We start from the raw sequence: 17,994 nt of genomic DNA, 5'->3' as shown, positions 1-17,994 counted from the left end.
TGACTGCATCCTTCGCTACCGTATGCATTAGATCCAATATACGATTGGATAGGAGAACTGCGTAGAGTGGAGGGCATCAACTTGAACGACTTTGCAGCTTTTAGCCCCCATAATATGTCCAGTCCGTTGTCGATAATGTTTAGTTTATTGTCGATAATATGTTCACTTTCAGCATTAATAGGTTGTAATGATGATCTCTGCACTGCCAGATGATAACATCAGCAAATCATTTGCTGTAGTGCAGAATATTCATATAGCCTAGCCTAGTATCAGGATTCCCTGCACACACACAGTGCAGCAGTGCCAGAGTATCTGTACACAGTGAGTGTCGCTAGCTCCATTGCAGCAATGGAACATACAGTAACATAACAGTATGTATCCATATTCTAATTGGAGGACTTAGCCGCAGTCCCCTTCCCCATCTCCCTCCCCTCTCCTGCAGCTCCTCCTCTACAAGGTCACTTATTACGGCCAAAAGCCTCGCAGACAGACAGGACAGACAGGGCTCCCAGACATAAATTCACCAGCCAATGACACGCTCCGTTCCAGCCAGCCAGGACAAAGACATTTATCAACCACAAAGACTTGGGAAATGATCCACCCAGAGTACTGTGGGAAATTAAAGTGTTGTGTACTTGACATTTCAAGCAGAGAAATGAAAGGTGTGACGGATTGTCTCGCTTCTGAAGCCCAGCCATTTAATGGCTGTGATTCATACAGACAAACATTGTGGTGTGTTAAGTCAGGATGGTGTTATATGGATTAGCTTAGCATTTACCGTTCTGCTGCCTCCTTACAGTAGCTTAACTATAAAGGTATTATGTCACACAAACAGTAGGAGAATATCTGAGAAAAAAAAAAAAAGAGAGAGAGAGAGAGAGAGAGAGAGAGAGAGAGAGAGAGAGAGAGAGAGAGAGAGAGAGAGGATAGGGACTAGAGAGAGAGGATAGGGACTAGAGAGAGAGAGAGGATAGGGACTGGAGAGAGAGGATAGGGACTAGAGAGAGAGAGGATAGGGACTAGAGAGAGAGAGGATAGGGACTGGAGAGAGAGGATAGGGACTAGAGAGAGAGAGGATAGGGACTAGAGAGAGAGAGGATAGGGACTAGAGAGAGAGAGGATAGGGACTAGAGAGAGAGGATAGGGACTAGAGAGAGAGAGGATAGGGACTAGAGAGAGAGAGGATAGGGACTAGAGAGAGAGAGGATAGGGACTAGAGAGAGAGAGGATAGGGACTAGAGAGAGAGAGGATAGGCACTAGAGAGAGAGGATAGGGACTAGAGAGAGAGAGGATAGGGACTAGAGAGAGAGAGGATAGGGACTAGAGAGAGAGAGGATAGGGACTAGAGAGAGAGAGGATAGGGACTAGAGAGAGAGGGGATAGGGACTAGAGAGAGAGAGGATAGGGACTAGAGAGAGAGAGGATAGGGACTAGAGAGAGAGGGGATAGGGACTAGAGAGAGAGAGGATAGGGACTAGAGAGAGAAAAAAAGAGGGTAGAAGGAGCAAAAGAGAGAGTGAGAATTTTTATTTATTTTACTTGGCAAGTCAGTTAAGAACAAATTCTTATTTTCAATGACGGCCTAGGAACAGTGGGTTAACTGCCTGTTCAGGGGCAGAACGACAGATTTGTACCTTGTCAGCTCGGGGATTCAAACTTGCAACCTTTCGGTTACTAGTCCAACGCTCTAACCACTAGGCTACCCTGCCACCCTGGTGAACGGGAAGAGAGGGGAAGAGAGAGATACAAGGGCAACCAGTGAAGAACAAACATCATTGTAAATACAACCCATATTTATTTATTTCCCCTTTTGTACTTTAACTATTTGCACACGGCTAAAACACCGTATATAGACATATGACATTCAAAATGATTTTATTATTCTGGTACTTGTGCGAGTGTTTATTTCACTTTTGCTTATCCATTGAACTTGCTTTGGCCATGTAAACATATGTTTCCCATGGCAATGAAGCCCCTTGAGTTGAATTGAATGATATTGAATGGAGCTGAGAGCCAGAGAAAAGAAAGCGATAGTGAGTGTATGTGCAGCAGTGAGCCAGTCACTTCTGGTGCAGAGGCACAGTGGTTGAAGGCTTAAAGTTGGAGGGTCTAAACACTGGGGAAACTCCCTGTAACTCCTGTATGTTGCTTTAGAACATGAGCCCTTTGATTGCGTACACGAGTAATTGCGTTCCTTTAAATCACATGTAGTGCCAGAACGTGTAAACGATGTACAGTATTTTGATTGATAACTTGATTAGTACCTCATTTATCACAAGGAGGTGTCTCAGTGAAGCCTCGCTAATGCCTTGCTAGTTCCTCTCCCTCTATCCCTGTAGAGCAGAACTAGAGATGCAGTGTTTTTAGATTGGCCGGGAGCACTGAGCATTCACCCTCATTACAACTCTGTTGACAAACGGACTGTTCCTCTGTAACAGCCAGGCTATGATTGGTTTGGAATTAAATAAGACTATTTGCGCTTGCAGTGTCACATCATGCTGCCAAAACACAACATTCTTTCACTAAATCTAAATGTTGTACAAAATAGCCTGCCACTCGTGCTGGTTGAAGCGACTGTTCTTTCTGGAGAGGGCTTGCCGAGAGAGTGAGAGAAGGGGAGAACAGGGAGAAGAAACAGAGAAACCGAGGCAGAGAGAGAGAGAGAGAGAAAGAGAGGAGGGGGTGTAGAGTGCATGTCGAGGTAGATAAAAGGAGAGCACCTCAGTGGGATGCTTCCTTCAAAGGCCTATCACAGCTGCACATCCAGCAGCCGGATGCAGACAGCTGCTTCCTCACATCTACTTTTCAGGAACAAGCCGAAAACACCATTGACTATATAGAGATGTAATGGAAAACCATTTATTTTGATACCCAGAGAGATGTCAGATTGTATATTTATCCATTCAGCTATGTAATAGTCACTGCTTCTGAGTCTCAGTTACAGTATGTGGAGGACATGAAATGAAAGTGATGGGAAAGTTGATGTGTTTGTCATGTATGATGATGATCAGGGACGCCTCCAGGCTTTGGGGGCCCGAAGCCAGATCTGGTCGGGGGACCTCACTACTTTGCGGGCAAAACCTTTTAAATTATTTTCCTGCAATTTTGCAGGGAGGGCATTTTGCAGTTTTAATTCAAACTAATGTCATGCAATTCTACCACTTTTGCCATGGGCAGAGAGAGCATTTTGCAGTTTTAATTAAAACCAATGTCATGCAATTCTACTAATTTTGCCATGGGCAGAGAGAGCATTTTGCAGTTTTAATTAAAACCAATGTCATGCAATTCTACTAATTTTGTCATGGGCAGAGAGAGCATTTTGCAGTTTTAATTAAAACCAATGTCATGCAATTCTACTAATTTTGCCATGGGCAGAGAGAGCATTTTGCAGTTTTAAAGCTAGTTCCCAGCAATTTTGCCATGACTTAAACCAGGTTCATGTGATATCTGAGTGAGAGTGACTAATAAAATCAATGTGGGCTCCCAGGGGCTCAGGGCCGTGTCTTGCACGTGTCTTGCTTGCCCGGTAAGTAATTCAGTAATTCAGCCCTGATTACTACAAGGTTTAGATAGCTGGCTAGACTAACTTACCTAGCAATCTATAGAATGTTAGCTGACATTGACTAAGTGAGTGACTGTCAGTGACTGACATAACAAGATAAAAATTGCTGATGTACAACTACATGTCAAAATTGCAGCTTGTGTATTCCACTATTCTAACTCCCAACAGTAAATTGAGACCCCCAGCTGACTCTCAAAAAACATAGCACCTCGTCTGCATAACAGCACACGATGACGACGAGGGTACCTGCTGATGCTCTCTGCCCTCCCTCCCCCCAGGTGACTGTAGTTTCAGCTCTGCGGGGGTCCATGATGGGGTCCATGAGGACCCTACGGTGTTCAGTCGGATCTTCCAGATCCTCTACCGGAACGAAGAGGTCAACGTCGATGACCGCATGCTCTTCAAGGTCCACCTATTGCTGGATGGGGAGAGGGTGAGACACACAATCACACACACACACACACACACACACACACACACACACACACACACACACACACACACACACACACACACACACACACACACACACACACACACACACACACACACACACACACACACACACACACACACACACACACACACACACACACACACACGCTCAATTTAACCCCTTTAAACAGTTGATTTCCAAAATGCTATATCCAATCAATTTTTCACATTTGTGTTTTTTCCTCAGAAATGATACCTTATTGGTACCTTCATATGTGTGTGTTAAATATTACCGTTTGTTTTGCCAAACGCTACACATCCATTGTTTAGCTGGAATGGAAGGTTTGCATATTGAACTGTGCTACAGCGCCTTCGGAAAGCATTCAGACCCCTTGACTTGTTCCACATTTTGTTACGTTACAACCTTATCAAAAATGTATTAATGAAAATAAATTGTTTTTGGAAATGCTTGCTAATAAAAATAATATTCAAACTGAAATATCACATTTACATAAGTATTCAGACACTTTACTCAGTACTTTGTTGAAACACCTTTGGCAGCGATTACATCCTTGAGTCTTCTTGGAGACAACTGTCCTTCTGGAAGGTTCTCCCATCTCCACAGAGCGATTCTAGAGCACTGTCAGATTGACCATCGGGTTCTTGGTCATCTCCCTGACCAAGGGCCTTCTCCCCCAATTGCTCAGTTTGGCCGAGTAGCCAGCTTGAGAGTCTTGGTGGTTCCAAACATATTCCATTTAAGAATGATGGAGGCCACTGTGTTCTTGGGGAACTTCTATGCTGGAGAAGTTTTTTGTACCCTTCCCCAGATATGTGCATCGACACAATCCTGTCTCGGTGGTCTACGGACAGTTCCTTCGACCTCGTGGCTTGGTTTTTGCTCTGACGTGCACTGTAAACGTATATAGACCAGGTGTGTGCCTTTTCAAATAATGTCCAATCAATTTAATTCACCACAACTCAAGGATGATTCATGGAAACAGGATGCTCCTGAGCACAATTTCGAGTCTCATAGCAAAGGGTCGGAATACTCATGTAAATAAGGTATTTTTGTTTTTATATGTAAAAAATTAGCAAAATATTATGGGGTATTGTGTGTAGATTGATGAGGAAAAAAATATATTTAATCTGTTTTAATATAAGCCTGTAACTTAACAAAATGTGGAATCAGTCAAGGGGTCTGAATACTTTCCAAATGCACAGTACAGGTATCTTACCTACAATCTAACCTACAGAGTAAACAGGAACCCTGGTTCAGTCAGAATGTGACTGTTAGAATCATCAGTTTATTGGCTACATGGCAGGTCAACTCATCTAATGTATTTATTTTAATGTCGGTTACCTACCTTTGAGGTCTCCTAAATTTAGATTTTTTTCATTAAATGTATGACACATTATTTATGCAAAGGTGGTGAGAGAGAGGCTGTCGGCTGGAACGTCGATCAGATTTCAGACATCCCCTTTTCTCTCTCTGTCTATCGCTCTCTCTTACTCCCTTTTCCCTCTCCCCTTCTACCCCAGCTCTCTCTCTCCCTCCCTCTCATTCCTCTCTTTCCCCTCTCTCTCTTTTCCCCCCTCTCTCTATTTCCCCCCTCTCTCCCTCTCTCCCTCTCCTCCACCTCTCTCTCACTCATTCTCTATCTCTTTGTCTCTCTCTCTCCTTCCCTCTTCTTCCCTCACTCTGATAAGAAGGACAAAATATAACTCGATTTCCCCAGTGTGTGTGTTTATCCAATCAGAATTTCAATAGGATTTGACAATGCTGTTTGTTCTGCTACACAGGGCATGTTGTGTATTTGTGTGTGTGTTTGTATTTGTGTGTGTATGTGTGTGTGTGTGCTTGCTGTAGAGAGATAACAACAAAGAGAGTGAGATGAGAGTGAGAGGGAGGTAGCCAGAGAAAGAAGAGAGAGAGCACGAGAGAGAGGAGAGAGACAGGGAGAGATAGAGGAGAGAGAGAGAGCAAGATAGAGGAGAAAAAGGGGGAGAGAGAGGAGAGAGAGAGTGAGAGAGAGAGGAGAGATAGAGAGAGTAAACTAGAGGAGAGAGTGGGAGAGGGAGAGGAGAGAATGAGAGAGGAGAGAGTGTGAGAGAGGAGAGACAGAGGAGAGAGAGAGGGAGGGAGAGAGAGAGAAAGAGAGAGGGTGAGAGAGATGAAAGAGAGAAAAAGAGAGGGTGAGAGAGAGGAGAGAGAGACGAGAGAGATAGTGTAGAGAGAGAGTGAGAGAAGAGAGAGAGGGGAGATAGAGAGGAGAGAGAGGGAGAAAGAGAAGTTGGATGTGTGAAAATAAATGAGAGATACAGTAGGGAGTAGGGAGAGATACAGTAGGGAGAGATACAGTAGGGAGAGATACAGTAGGGAGAGATACAGTAGGGAGAGATACAGTAGGGAGAGATTTCTTCCAATGATTGTTCATTTCTCTCAACAGCGTACTCTCTAGTAGTGTGTATGGCGTTGTTGTTTTCCACTGCTGTATTCAAATAGGGTTAAATTGATTACCCCAAATCCAACTACCTGCCTTTTACCTTCATAATGATAGGAACCATACTGTTCAGTCTACAGCGTAACCAGACAGAAGACACAGTAGAGATACTAATGCCAACACTATACACACATTAACAGCTGCTCATGGTTTAATGTCCCACGATAGTGTTGTTACACTGGTATGCTTTTACACCATTTCTTTTCTATACCCATTGAATTTCATTGCTGATTTGTCTAATTCTAGTTGATACAGTCTTGTTGATATTGTGACTGTGTTTCTGTTCTCACAGGTGGAAGAGGCTCTGAGTGAAGTGGACTTTCAGTTGAAGCTGGATCTTCACTTCACAGACAACGAGCAACAGTACGTTTAACACTCGGCTACATACTCCCTTTTCTCTGGAACTTTTCTTTTCACCTTCTCCCCATCTCTCCTCCTTTCCCCCCTCCCCTATCTGTCCTGTCAGTTGTGAGAGGCCCTCAGTTAGTAGTGCTGAGGCCCAGGTCTTAATGATGTCCTGCCAGTGAAATGCCTCTGGCTCTAACAGACTGACAGACTGCACTGTCAGGGAAAAACACTGGTCAATTAAAAACACTACTTTACCCACGTCTCTGTGCAGACTTGCATGTGTTGTGCACATTCGTATGAGTGTGCACGTGTGCATTTGTCTGTCTGTCTGAGTGTGTGTGTGTGTGTGTGTGTGTGTGTGTGTGTGTGTGTGTGTGTGTGTGTGTGTGTGTGTGTGTGTGTGTGTGTGTGTGTGTGTGTGTGTGTGTGTGTGTGTGTGTGTGTGTGTGTGTGTGTGTGTGTGTGTGTGTGTGTGTGTGTGTGTGTGTGTGTAATAAAGGATGAGTTACTGTTGAATGCTGTCACTCCAACGTCCAACGTTTGCGTGTTTGTGCTGTGGCTCTGCTCAGTAGCTCGACTGTTACTGTAGGCCACCGACAGGTGATAGATGACTTGTAATGTGTCCTGGAGGGCTCATTAAACATCCCATTTGGAGTGCGTGCAATTTCTCAGACTTTGCTGCTCAGAACTTGTGCCAATCGGAGTCACCCGGTGTTAGTGTGTGAAGAGTATTACCATGTTCAAGTTTCAACGTTATTGCCCCAGACGGAGATTCATTTGTTCACCACACCGGTGTGCTTTCTTGAAATGTCTATTGTCCTAGCTGGATGATAACCCATTACATGATGTCCTTTAAACGGGTAATAGTTTGCACAATGCATTTTAAACTGGCATTCACTGTCTTTGGCATGATGTTGTAACTGTTTACTGTTCTGGCATGGCCTCTCTCTGCTGTTGTTCTCAGGCGGGGTTAGATGCTAACTGTGTTGTCTCTAGGTTAGGGGACATCGTGACAGTCCCAGTCATCAGCAGTAGAACCCTGGGTCTTCACTTCCACCCCAGGAGCGGTCTCCACCACCATGTACCTGTCATGTTCGACTACTTCCACCTGTCCGTCGTCTCTGTCTCCATACACGCATCCTTGGTGGCCTTGCATCAACCACTCATCAGGTAACGCTGCGTGTGTGTCTTCGTGTGTGTACATGTCACACTGATGATCACTTCGTAGCTCTCACACCGCGTATCTCCTCTCCTGTTAGAATGGGTTTAGTTTGGCAACCTGCTCTGAGAGTGCATCCACTGGCCTGCTACTTGAATAAGTTGTTTTTCAAACACTTGATGAAACCACTTGGCAAAATCTTAACCTGAATGTTCAGCCATTCTTTTCCCTGATTACACCAGAACTGAATTACATAATGACTAACTGCTCTTCTCTCTCGCTCTCTCCATAGTTTTGCCCATACAGGGAAGGGTTCCTGGCTGGGAAAGGGCTCCCCAGAGAACGGTACTGACCCGTCAGCCATGGGGTTGTCCATGGAGAACCTGATGTTCGGGGCTGGATACTGCAAACCTGTCATCACAGAGGTACAGTCAAATCAAGTCAAGCTGTATTGTAAGTGCACGAGTACAAGGTTTCTCAGTAAACCTTACAGAGGACAGTAACTGGTCAACACAAACAAGCCTAGTCCTTGACTTAAAGTAATACTCAAAAGGCAACCTGAATATGGGAAAGTGGCCCACAGAGTTCACACTGAAGATGAGAGAGCCAAGAGACAGAAGAACTGAATCAAAGCTGTCTTTCTCTGTCGCTCCCTCCCTCCACTATTGTAAGGACAGGTCATCAGTCAGGTCCCTCTAGAAGTATTAGAGACAGTGAGGCTGGACACTGAGGCTGCGTCCCTATTAATGTCTCATTATCCCACGTGGCCAGACCAGGCTCGCAGGACACTGAGGCTGCATCCCTATTAATGTCTCATTAACCCACGTGGCCAGACCAGGCTCGCAGGACACTGAGGCTGCGTCCCTATTAATGTCTCATTAACCCACGTGGCCAGACCAGGCTCGCAGGACACTGAGGCTGCGTCCCTATTAATGTCTCATTAACCCACGTGGCCAGACCAGGCTCGCAGGACACTGAGGCTGCGTCCCTATTAATGTCTCATTAACCCACGTGGCCAGACCAGGCTCGCAGGACACTGAGGCTGCGTCCCTATTAATGTCTCATTAACCCACGTGGCCAGACCAGGCTCGCTGGACACTGAGGCTGCGTCCCTATTAATGTCTCATTAACCCACGTGGCCAGACCAGGCTCGCAGGACACTGAGGCTGCGTCCCTATTAATGTCTCATTATCCCACGTGGCCAGACCAGGCTCGCAGGACACTGAGGCTGCGTCCCTATTAATGTCTCATTAACCCACGTGGCCAGACCAGGCTCGCAGGACACTGAGGCTGCGTCCCTATTAATGTCTCATTATCCCACGTGGCCAGACCAGGCTCGCAGGACACTGAGGCTGCGTCCCTATTAATGTCTCATTAACCCACGTGGCCAGACCAGGCTCGCTGGACACTGAGGCTGCATCCCTATTAATGTCTCATTATCCCACGTGGCCAGACCAGGCTCGCAGGACACTGAGGCTGCGTCCCTATTAATGTCTCATTATCCCACGTGGCCAGACCAGGCTCGCAGGACACTGAGGCTGCGTCCCTATTAATGTGCTGAGCGACTGTGGCCTGGCGTCTGGAGGAGAAACGACAGCAGCTCTCAGTCACAGGAGGTTGGTGGTACCTTAATTGGGGAGGATGAGCTCGTGGTCGTGGCCGGAGTGGAATCAGTGGAATGGTATCAAACAGATCAAACGCATGGTTTCCATGGTTTCCAGGTGTATGATAACATTCCATTTGCTCCGTTCAAGCCACTGTTATGAGCCGCCCCCCTGTGTTTGAGGTGTGTGTGTGTGTTTGTATGAGATCTGTGTAAAGTGTGTGTGTGAGGGTGTGTGTTTGAGGTGTGTGTAAAGCATGTGTTTGAGGTGTGTGTGTTTGTATGAGGTCTGTGTAAAGAGTGTGTGTATTTGTATGAGGTCTGTGTAAAGTGTGTGTGTGATGGTATGAGGTCTGTGTAAAGTGTGTGTTTGAGGTCTGTGTAAAGTGTGTGTTTGAGGTGTGTGTTTGTATGAGGTCTGTGTAAAGTGTGTGTGTGAGTGATAACGGTATGGTTGTCCTCCTCCGGCAGAGCAGCTACTTTTCACTAGTCTTATCCGGCGTAGGTCGCTACTGTGATTGCAAAAGCTGTTGCTCACACCAACATGTGCCTCATACACACACCCTGATCCAGCCCTTTGGCCCTGTGGACAGATGTCACAGACTGAGCACTAAATCTTAATGAGAGCTGGGTTGCCCCCCTCATAGCCCCTCCTCTCGGTTTGTCCCCTTTGTTCATGGGTTACACACACACCGGGCTCGGCCCCCCTGTTCACGGGTTACACACACACACACACACCGGGCTCGTCCCCCCTGTTCATGGTTTTTATACAGCGCCTCCAACAGGGAACTTTAATAAGCACTGCATTTAGCCGGTCGGGGGGCGGTGTTTGATCCCCGTAATGAGTACTCCTCCAACTGCCACGTAGCTTACCTGCAGGAGAAATGTGTACAGAGCACAGTGTGAGTGTGTGTGCATGCGTGTGTGTGAGTGCCATCCTTCTCTCCCTTTCTCCTCTCTTCAAACCCCTTATTTATGTACGGCTCTCTACCTGGAGGGTATAAGCACATTTTCAGCACTACCCTATTTATACTGCCACAGCTTTTCCACACTCTTTCTTTGTTCATTATTAAGAGTGTTGTTATTGCACCATCTGGACACGTGTCGTTGGAAAATTGTGTTGATGTCAGCTGAATTATAGTGGTGCTGCCTCTTGTGGTGGGCAGAACATGGATGTGGACTTTCTTTACATCGTTCACATTTCCTCATTGGTATAAAAATGTGTATCTCAGAAATATCAGAGGCGATAAAGATTTTATGAGGGAGATACTCATCTTGGACCCTCGTGGGGTGGTTGAGAATGTCAGGTACCAATGCAAGAGCAAGAGGCAGGATACCTTCAGATACTGAAAGCACACAGTCTCAGGCCTTTTCGAGAGAGAGACCTGTCCTGATATTTTTACCAGCCTGTCTGCCTGACAAGCTGCTGGCTTGTCCCCTGTTCCTGTTGTATGTAGATGTATAGTGAGCCATAGAAATATAATTACTAGAGCAGGAATTCCCATGCATGTCATTGTTTTGTAACTCTGAGTTCTATTTCTGTCGGAGCAGATGGACCCCCTGTAACTACGTATCCCATGGTGCACTGCAGCAGCCATCAGATCCAGCGTGTAACCTGTGTACTCAGCCTTCCTGTAACAGACGGTCAGCTTTGCATGTGGCTGCTGCTGACAAATAGGACTTAAGAAGACTGTAATACAGTATCCAAAGAAGGTTACTACGCATAAGAAATATACTGTATTTACACAAAGATTGCCTTCCTCTTGCTTGGTAAGCTACTCTGGCACCCCAAGCCCCCTGGTAGATATACACTACACAAGGCAGACTTCTTCTCTGGGTGGAACGCAATGACGATGTGGACAAAAGTTTGCTCCCAAAAATCTGATTCCGCCCATGCACATGCTCAGATGTCGATCGTTGGAGTGAAGTGTGTTGAGACTCTTAGACTTGTCAGTGAGGAAAAAAAGAGTTTTGCTTTGTGGGGGAGGGGGATAATGACTGCTTTGTGGGGGAGGGGGATAATGACTGCTTTGTGGGGGAGGGGATAATGACTGCTTTGTGGGGGGATAATGACTGCTTTGTGGGGGAGGGGGTTAGTGACTGCTTTGTGGGGGAGGGGATAATCACTGCTTTGTGGGGGAGGGGGTAATGACTGCTTTGTGGGGAGGGGATAGTGAACGCTTTGTGGGGGAGGGGGATAATGACTTTTGTGGGGGAGGGGATAATGACTGCTTTGTGGGGGAGGGGGTTAATGACTGCTTTGTGGGGGAGGGGGATAGTGACTGCTTTATGGGGGAGGGGATAATGACTGCTTTGTGGGGGAGGGGATAATGTCTGCTTTGTGGGGGAGGGGGTAGTGAACACTTTGTGGGGGAGGGGATAATGACTGTTTTGTGGGGGAGGGGGATAATGACTGCTTTGTTGGGGAGGGGGTAGTGACTGCTTTGTGGGGGAGGGGGATAATGACTGCTTTGTGGGGGAGGGGGATAATGACTGCTTTGTGAGGGAGGGGGATAGTGAACGCTTTGTGGGGGAGGGAGATAGTGAACGCTTTGTGGGGGAGGGGGATAATGACTGTTTTATGGGGGAGGGGGATAATGACTGCTTTGTGGGGGAGGATGATAGTGACTGCTTTGTGGGGGAGGGGGATAGTGACTGCTTTGTGGGGGAGGGGGATAATGACTGCTTTGTGGGGGAGGGGATAATGACTGCTTTGTGGGGGAGGGGGATAGTGAACGCTTTGTGGGGGAGGGGATAATGACTGCTTTGTGGGGGTTGGGGATAAGGACTGCTTTGTGGGAGAGGGGATAGTGACTGCTTTGTGGGGGAGGGGGATAATGACTGCTTTGTGGGGGAGGGGATAATGACTGCTTTGTGGGGGAGGGGGATAGTGACTGCTTTGTGGGGGAGGGGGATAATGACTGCTTTGTGGGGGAGGGGGATAATGACTACTTTGTAGGGGGATAATGACCGCTTTGTGGGGCAGGGGGATAGTGACTGCTTTGTGGGGGAGGGGGATAGTGACTGCTTTGTGAGGGAGGGGGATAATGACTGCTTTGTGGGGGAGGGGGATAATTACTGCTTTGTGGGGGAGGGGGCTAGTGACTGCTTTGTGGGGTAGGGGATAATCACTGCTTTGTGGGGGAGGGGGATAATGACTACTTTGTGGGGGAGGGGATAGTGAACGCTTTGTGGGGGAGGGGGATAATGACTTTTGTGGGGGAGGGGGATAATGACTACTTTGTGGGGGAGGGGGTTAATGACTGCTTTGTGGGGGAGGGGATAGTGACTGCTTTATGGGGGAGGGGGATAATGTCTGCTTTGTGGGGGAGGGGGTAGTGAACGCTTTGTGGGGGAGGGGATAATGACTGTTTTGTGGGGAGGGGGATAATGACTGCTTTGTTGGGGAGGGGGTAGTGACTGTTTTATGGGGGAGGGGGATAATGACTGCTTTGTTGGGGGAGGGGGTAGTGACTGCTTTGTGGGGGAGGGGATAATGACTGCTTTGTGGGGGAGGGGATAATGACTGCTTTGTGAGGGAGGGGGATAGTGAACGCTTTGTGGGGGAGGGAGATAGTGAACGCTTTGTGGGGGAGGGAGATAGTGAACGCTTTGTGGGGGAGGGGGATAATGACTGTTTTATGGGGGAGGGGGATAATGACTGCTTTGTGGGGGAGGATGATAGTGACTGCTTTGTGGGGGAGGGGGATAGTGACTGCTTTGTGGGGGAGGGGATAATGACTGCTTTGTGGGGGAGGGGATAGTGACTGCTTTGTGGGGGAGGGGGATAATGACTGCTGGGGGTTGGGGATAAGGACTGCTTTGTGGGAGGGGGATAGTGACTGCTTTGTGGGGAGGGGGATAATGACTGCTTTGTGGGGGAGGGGGATAATGACTGCTTTGTGGGGGAGGGGATAGTGACTGCTTTGTGGGGGAGGGGGATAATGACTGCTTTGTGGGGAGGGGGATAATGACTACTTTGTAGGGGGATAATGACTGCTTTGTGGGGCAGGGGATAGTGACTGCTTTGTGGGGGAGGGGGATAGTGACTGCTTTGTGAGGGAGGGGGATAATGACTGCTTTGTGGGGAGGGGGATAATTACTGCTTTGTGGGGGAGGGGGCTAGTGACTGCTTTGTGGGGTAGGGGATAATCACTGCTTTGTGGGGGAGGGGGATAATGACTACTTTGTAGGGGAGGGGATAATTACTGCTTTGTGGGGGAGGGGGATAGTGACTGCTTTGTGGGGGAGGGGGATAGTGACTGCTTTGTGGGGGAGGGGATAATGACTGCTTTGTGGGGGAGGGGGATAATGACTGCTTTGTGGGGGAGGTGGATAATGACTGCGTTTATAGTGACAGAAATAGCTATTTTTCATTTTTACCCCTGGAGGTGTTCCATGTCACAACCCCCATATCCCAGTATGCCACTATAAAGGTCAAAGGAACTATGAAAGTAAACATACAGATGTTCCTTCCTGGTTGTGGAGGATCCAGAAGTATTATCTGTTATTACAGAGCAGAGTATAGCTATGATGATAGGGCACTGCGCTTTACTGCCCCAAGGTAAATTATAGTGCACACACACATACACCAGTATTACATGCCTTTAAAACTCACACACATACACCAGTATTACATGCCTTTAAATCTCACACACATACACCAGTATTACATGCCTTTAAAACTCACACACATACACAGGCATTATCCAAACATACACCATCATTATATATCTTTAAAACAAAACTGCCAAAGCAGCCAGAACAGCCAGCCAGTCACAGGAAGATGGACCCTGTCCAGAAAACAGTGACAGAGGCCAGGCGCTGGCATCCCAAGGGGCTGGGGCCTGTGTGTGTTGGGACTGGTTCAGTGTCAGAGGTGAAAGTGCTGTGTGTTTGCGGTTAGAGAGCCACCTGCTGGTGAGAAATAGCAATTACTACTAATAAATACTTTCCTTAAAATGGTAGTACAGTAACATTGATGAACAGATTGGCTAAACTTTCAATTCATTACCTTCCCAGTCTAATATATGTTGTATGAAACAACACCAGTGATTGTTACTGATGTCTGAGTAGTTGGTGGTTACTGGGTAGTGTGAGGTTAGTTAGTTCCTGTCCACAGGACATGTTAAATGTCATACAACTACTGTAGGGTCACGTCTTCTATATCTTCCAGTACCACGTCCACATCAATGTTGTTTTACTACCAGGTACCAAGCTATGTTTAGGAGCTGCTTGAGTCCAAAACCTCCTGTGGTGACTGAGACTTTACACATTGGTGTTAACTCACTAGACAAGGTCCTAAATAATGTCCTGTTCCAGACCAAGATCAATGGCAAGGCTACACAGAGGGAGCTCATTGGTTCCTACTGGGGAGGCCGTAGAGTCCCAGGACTTGGCCGTCATTAAAGCAGCTCGTTACCATTTGACCTAGATGGAGTAACATGTCTCTTTTCTTCCTGGTCTCTTCCCCTTGTCTCGCCGTCTCTCCTGTCTCCCATGTGTCTCGCCGTCTCTCCTGTCTCCCATGTGTCTCGCCGTCTCTCCTGTCTCCCATGTGTCTCTCCGTCTCTCCTGTCTCCCATGTGTCTCTCCGTCTCTCCTGTCTCCCATGTGTCTCGCCGTCTCTCCTGTCTCCCATGTGTCTCTCCTGTCTCCCATGCGTCTCTCCTGTCTCCCATGTGTCTCTCCGTCTCTCCTGTCTCCCATGTGTCTCTCCTGTCTCCCATGCGTCTCTCCGTCTCTCCTGTCTCCATGTGTCTCTCCTGTCTCCATGTGTCTCTCCTGTCTCCCATGTGTCTCTCCTGTCTCCCATGTGTCTCTCCGCTCTTCCATGTGTTTATCCTCTCTTTTCCCCTTGTCTCTCCGTCTCTCCTGTCTCCCATGTGTCTCTCCTCTCTCTTCCCCTGTCTCTCTGTCTCTCCTGTCTCCCATGTGTCTCTCCTGTCTCCCATGTGTCTCTCCTGTCTCCCATGTGTCTCTCCTGTCTCCCATGTGTCTCTCCTGTCTCCCATGTGTCTCTCCGTCTCTCCTGTCTCCCATGTGTCTCTCCGTCTCTCCTGTCTCCCATGTGTCTCTCCTGTCTCCCATGTGTCTCTCCGTCTCTCCTGTCTCCCATGTGTCTCTCCGTCTATCATGTCTCCCATGTGTCTCTCCTGTCTCCCATGCGTCTCTCCTGTCTCGCCTGTGTCTCTCCGTCTCTCCTGTCTCCCATGTGTCTCTCCTGTCTCCCATGTGTCTCTCCGTCTCTCCTGTCTCCATGTGTCTCTCCTGTCTTCATGTGTCTCTCCTGTCGCCCATGTGTCTCTCCTGTCTCCCATGTGTCTCTCCTGTCTCCCATGTGTCTCTCCGTCTCTCCTGTCTCCCATATGTCTCTCCGTCTCTCCTGTCTCCCATGTGTCTCTCCTGTCTCCCATGTGTCTCTCCATCTCCCATGTGTCTCTCCTGTCTCCCATGTGTCTCTCCTGTCTCCCATGTGTCTCTCCTCTCTCTTTCCCTTGTCTCTCCGTCTCTCCTGTCTCCCATGTGTCTCTCCTGTCTCCCATGTGTCTCTCCTGTCTTCCCTTGTCTCTCCTGTCTCCCATGTGTCTCTCCTGTCTCCCATGTGTCTCTCCCCTCTTCCATGTGTTTATCCTCTCTCTTCCCCTGTCTCTCTGTCTCTCCTGTCTCCCATGTGTCTCTCCTGTCTCCCATGTGTCTCTCCTGTCTCCCATGTGTCTCTCCCATCTTACATGTGTTTATCCTCTCTCTTCCCCTGTCTCTCTGTCTCTCCTGTCTCCCATGTGTCTCTCCTGTCTCCAATGTGTCTCTCCTGTCTCCCATGTGTCTCTCCCCTCTTCCATGTGTTTATCCTCTCTCTTCTCCTTGTCTCTCCCTCTCTCCTGTCTCCCATGTGTCTCTCCCCTCTCCCATGTGTTTATCCTCTCTCTTCTCCTGTTTCTCTGTCTCTCCTGTCTCCCATGTGTCTCTCCGCTCTTCCATGTGTTTATCCTCTCTTTTCCCCTTGTCTCTCCGTCTCTCCTGTCTCCCATGTGTCTCTCCTCTCTCTTCCCCTGTCTCTCTGTCTCTCCTGTCTCCCATGTGTCTCTCCTGTCTCCCATGTGTCTCTCCTGTCTCCCATGTGTCTCTCCTGTCTCCCATGTGTCTCTCCTGTCTCCCATGTGTCTCTCCTATCTCCCATGTGTTTCTCCTGTCTCCCATGTGTCTCTCATGTTTTCCTTTGTCTCTCCTGTCTCCCATGTCTCTCTCCTTTCTTCCTTTGTCTCTCCTGTCTCCCATGTGTCTCTCCTGTCTCCCATGTGTCTCTCCTGTCTCCCATGTGTCTCTCCTGTCTCCCATGTCTCTCTCCTGTCTTCCTTTGTCTCTCCTATCTCCCATGTGTGTCTCCGTCTCTCCTGTCTCCCATGTGTCTCTCCTGTCTCCCATGTGTCTCTCCTGTCTCCCATGTGTCTCTCCTGTCTCCCATGTGTCTCTCCTGTCTCCCATGTGTCTCTCCTGTCTCCCATGTGTCTCTCCCCTCTTCCATGTGTTTATCCTCTCTCTTCTCCTTGTCTCTCCCTCTCTCCTGTCTACCATGTGTCTCTCCCCTCTTCCATGTGTTTATCCTCTCTCTTCTCCTTGTCTCTCCCTCTCTCCTGTCTACCATGTGTCTCTCCCCTCTTCCATGTGTTTATCCTCTCTCTTCTCCTCCTCTCCTTCTTCCCTCTTCCCCCCAGGGGAGTTTCTACGTCCCCAGTGAGAACTGTTTACAGAGAGCTCACACATGGCATGGTAGACTCTGTCGCCTCCTACTGGTGGTACACAGAGGCCTACGTTCCTACTACACCACTGTGATGAAGGAGATACCACAGCTGGACCAGGTGGATATAGGTGAGGCAACAACATGTTACAAAAGCATTTCCTCATTATTTAGCTATGACTATTGTGGCAATCAATCAAGTCAATCATTTATTGTTCAATTGTATTTTTTTTTAAATATTTTTGTTTTTACAGTGGGTTTACTTCATACGGTGTAAGACTGAGAAGAGCCACACTTTGCTGTAATAATCTCTTTCTCTTGTCTTTCTCTCCACAGACGAGCTTCCTGTGGAAGAAACACTAAATCTGCTCAGAACAGAATTACAGGTAGGTGGGTGTATGAGACATACAGTACCGATTAAAACCAAGATCAGTATCCACATTTATATTAGCTATGTTCTGTTTCCTCTCCAATGTTTGACTAGTATTTCCATAAAACAATTCCATTATTAAAGTGTTTCACTTTATCAACATACAGGTAACCGCCAAAATAAAGGAGACACCAACACAATAGAGCATCTTAATAGGGTGTTGGATCTCCACAAGCCAGAACAGCTTCAATGCACCTCGGCATAGATTCTACAA

At 47.6% G+C, this 17,994-nt stretch overlaps 1 protein-coding gene across 1 annotated transcript in view; it reads left to right on the top strand.

The window, feature by feature from the left end:
- Positions 1-17,994, top strand: part of LOC124013316 (protein FAM135B-like) — a 60,052-nt gene that overhangs the window by 20,892 nt on the left and 21,166 nt on the right. The window contains exons 4-9 of the mRNA XM_046327586.1: positions 3,842-3,996; positions 6,795-6,865; positions 7,847-8,020; positions 8,302-8,434; positions 17,328-17,481; positions 17,687-17,736. Of these exons, the coding sequence (XP_046183542.1) occupies positions 3,842-3,996; positions 6,795-6,865; positions 7,847-8,020; positions 8,302-8,434; positions 17,328-17,481; positions 17,687-17,736 (737 nt within the window). The remainder of the gene's footprint in view (positions 1-3,841; positions 3,997-6,794; positions 6,866-7,846; positions 8,021-8,301; positions 8,435-17,327; positions 17,482-17,686; positions 17,737-17,994) is intronic.

This window comes from Oncorhynchus gorbuscha, linkage group LG24 (genome assembly GCF_021184085.1).
Source record: "Oncorhynchus gorbuscha isolate QuinsamMale2020 ecotype Even-year linkage group LG24, OgorEven_v1.0, whole genome shotgun sequence".
In the NCBI taxonomy this organism is placed as follows: Eukaryota; Metazoa; Chordata; class Actinopteri; order Salmoniformes; family Salmonidae; genus Oncorhynchus; species Oncorhynchus gorbuscha.
Note: the sequence above shows the minus strand (reverse complement) of the source record. Positions and strands in the feature narration are given on the sequence as shown.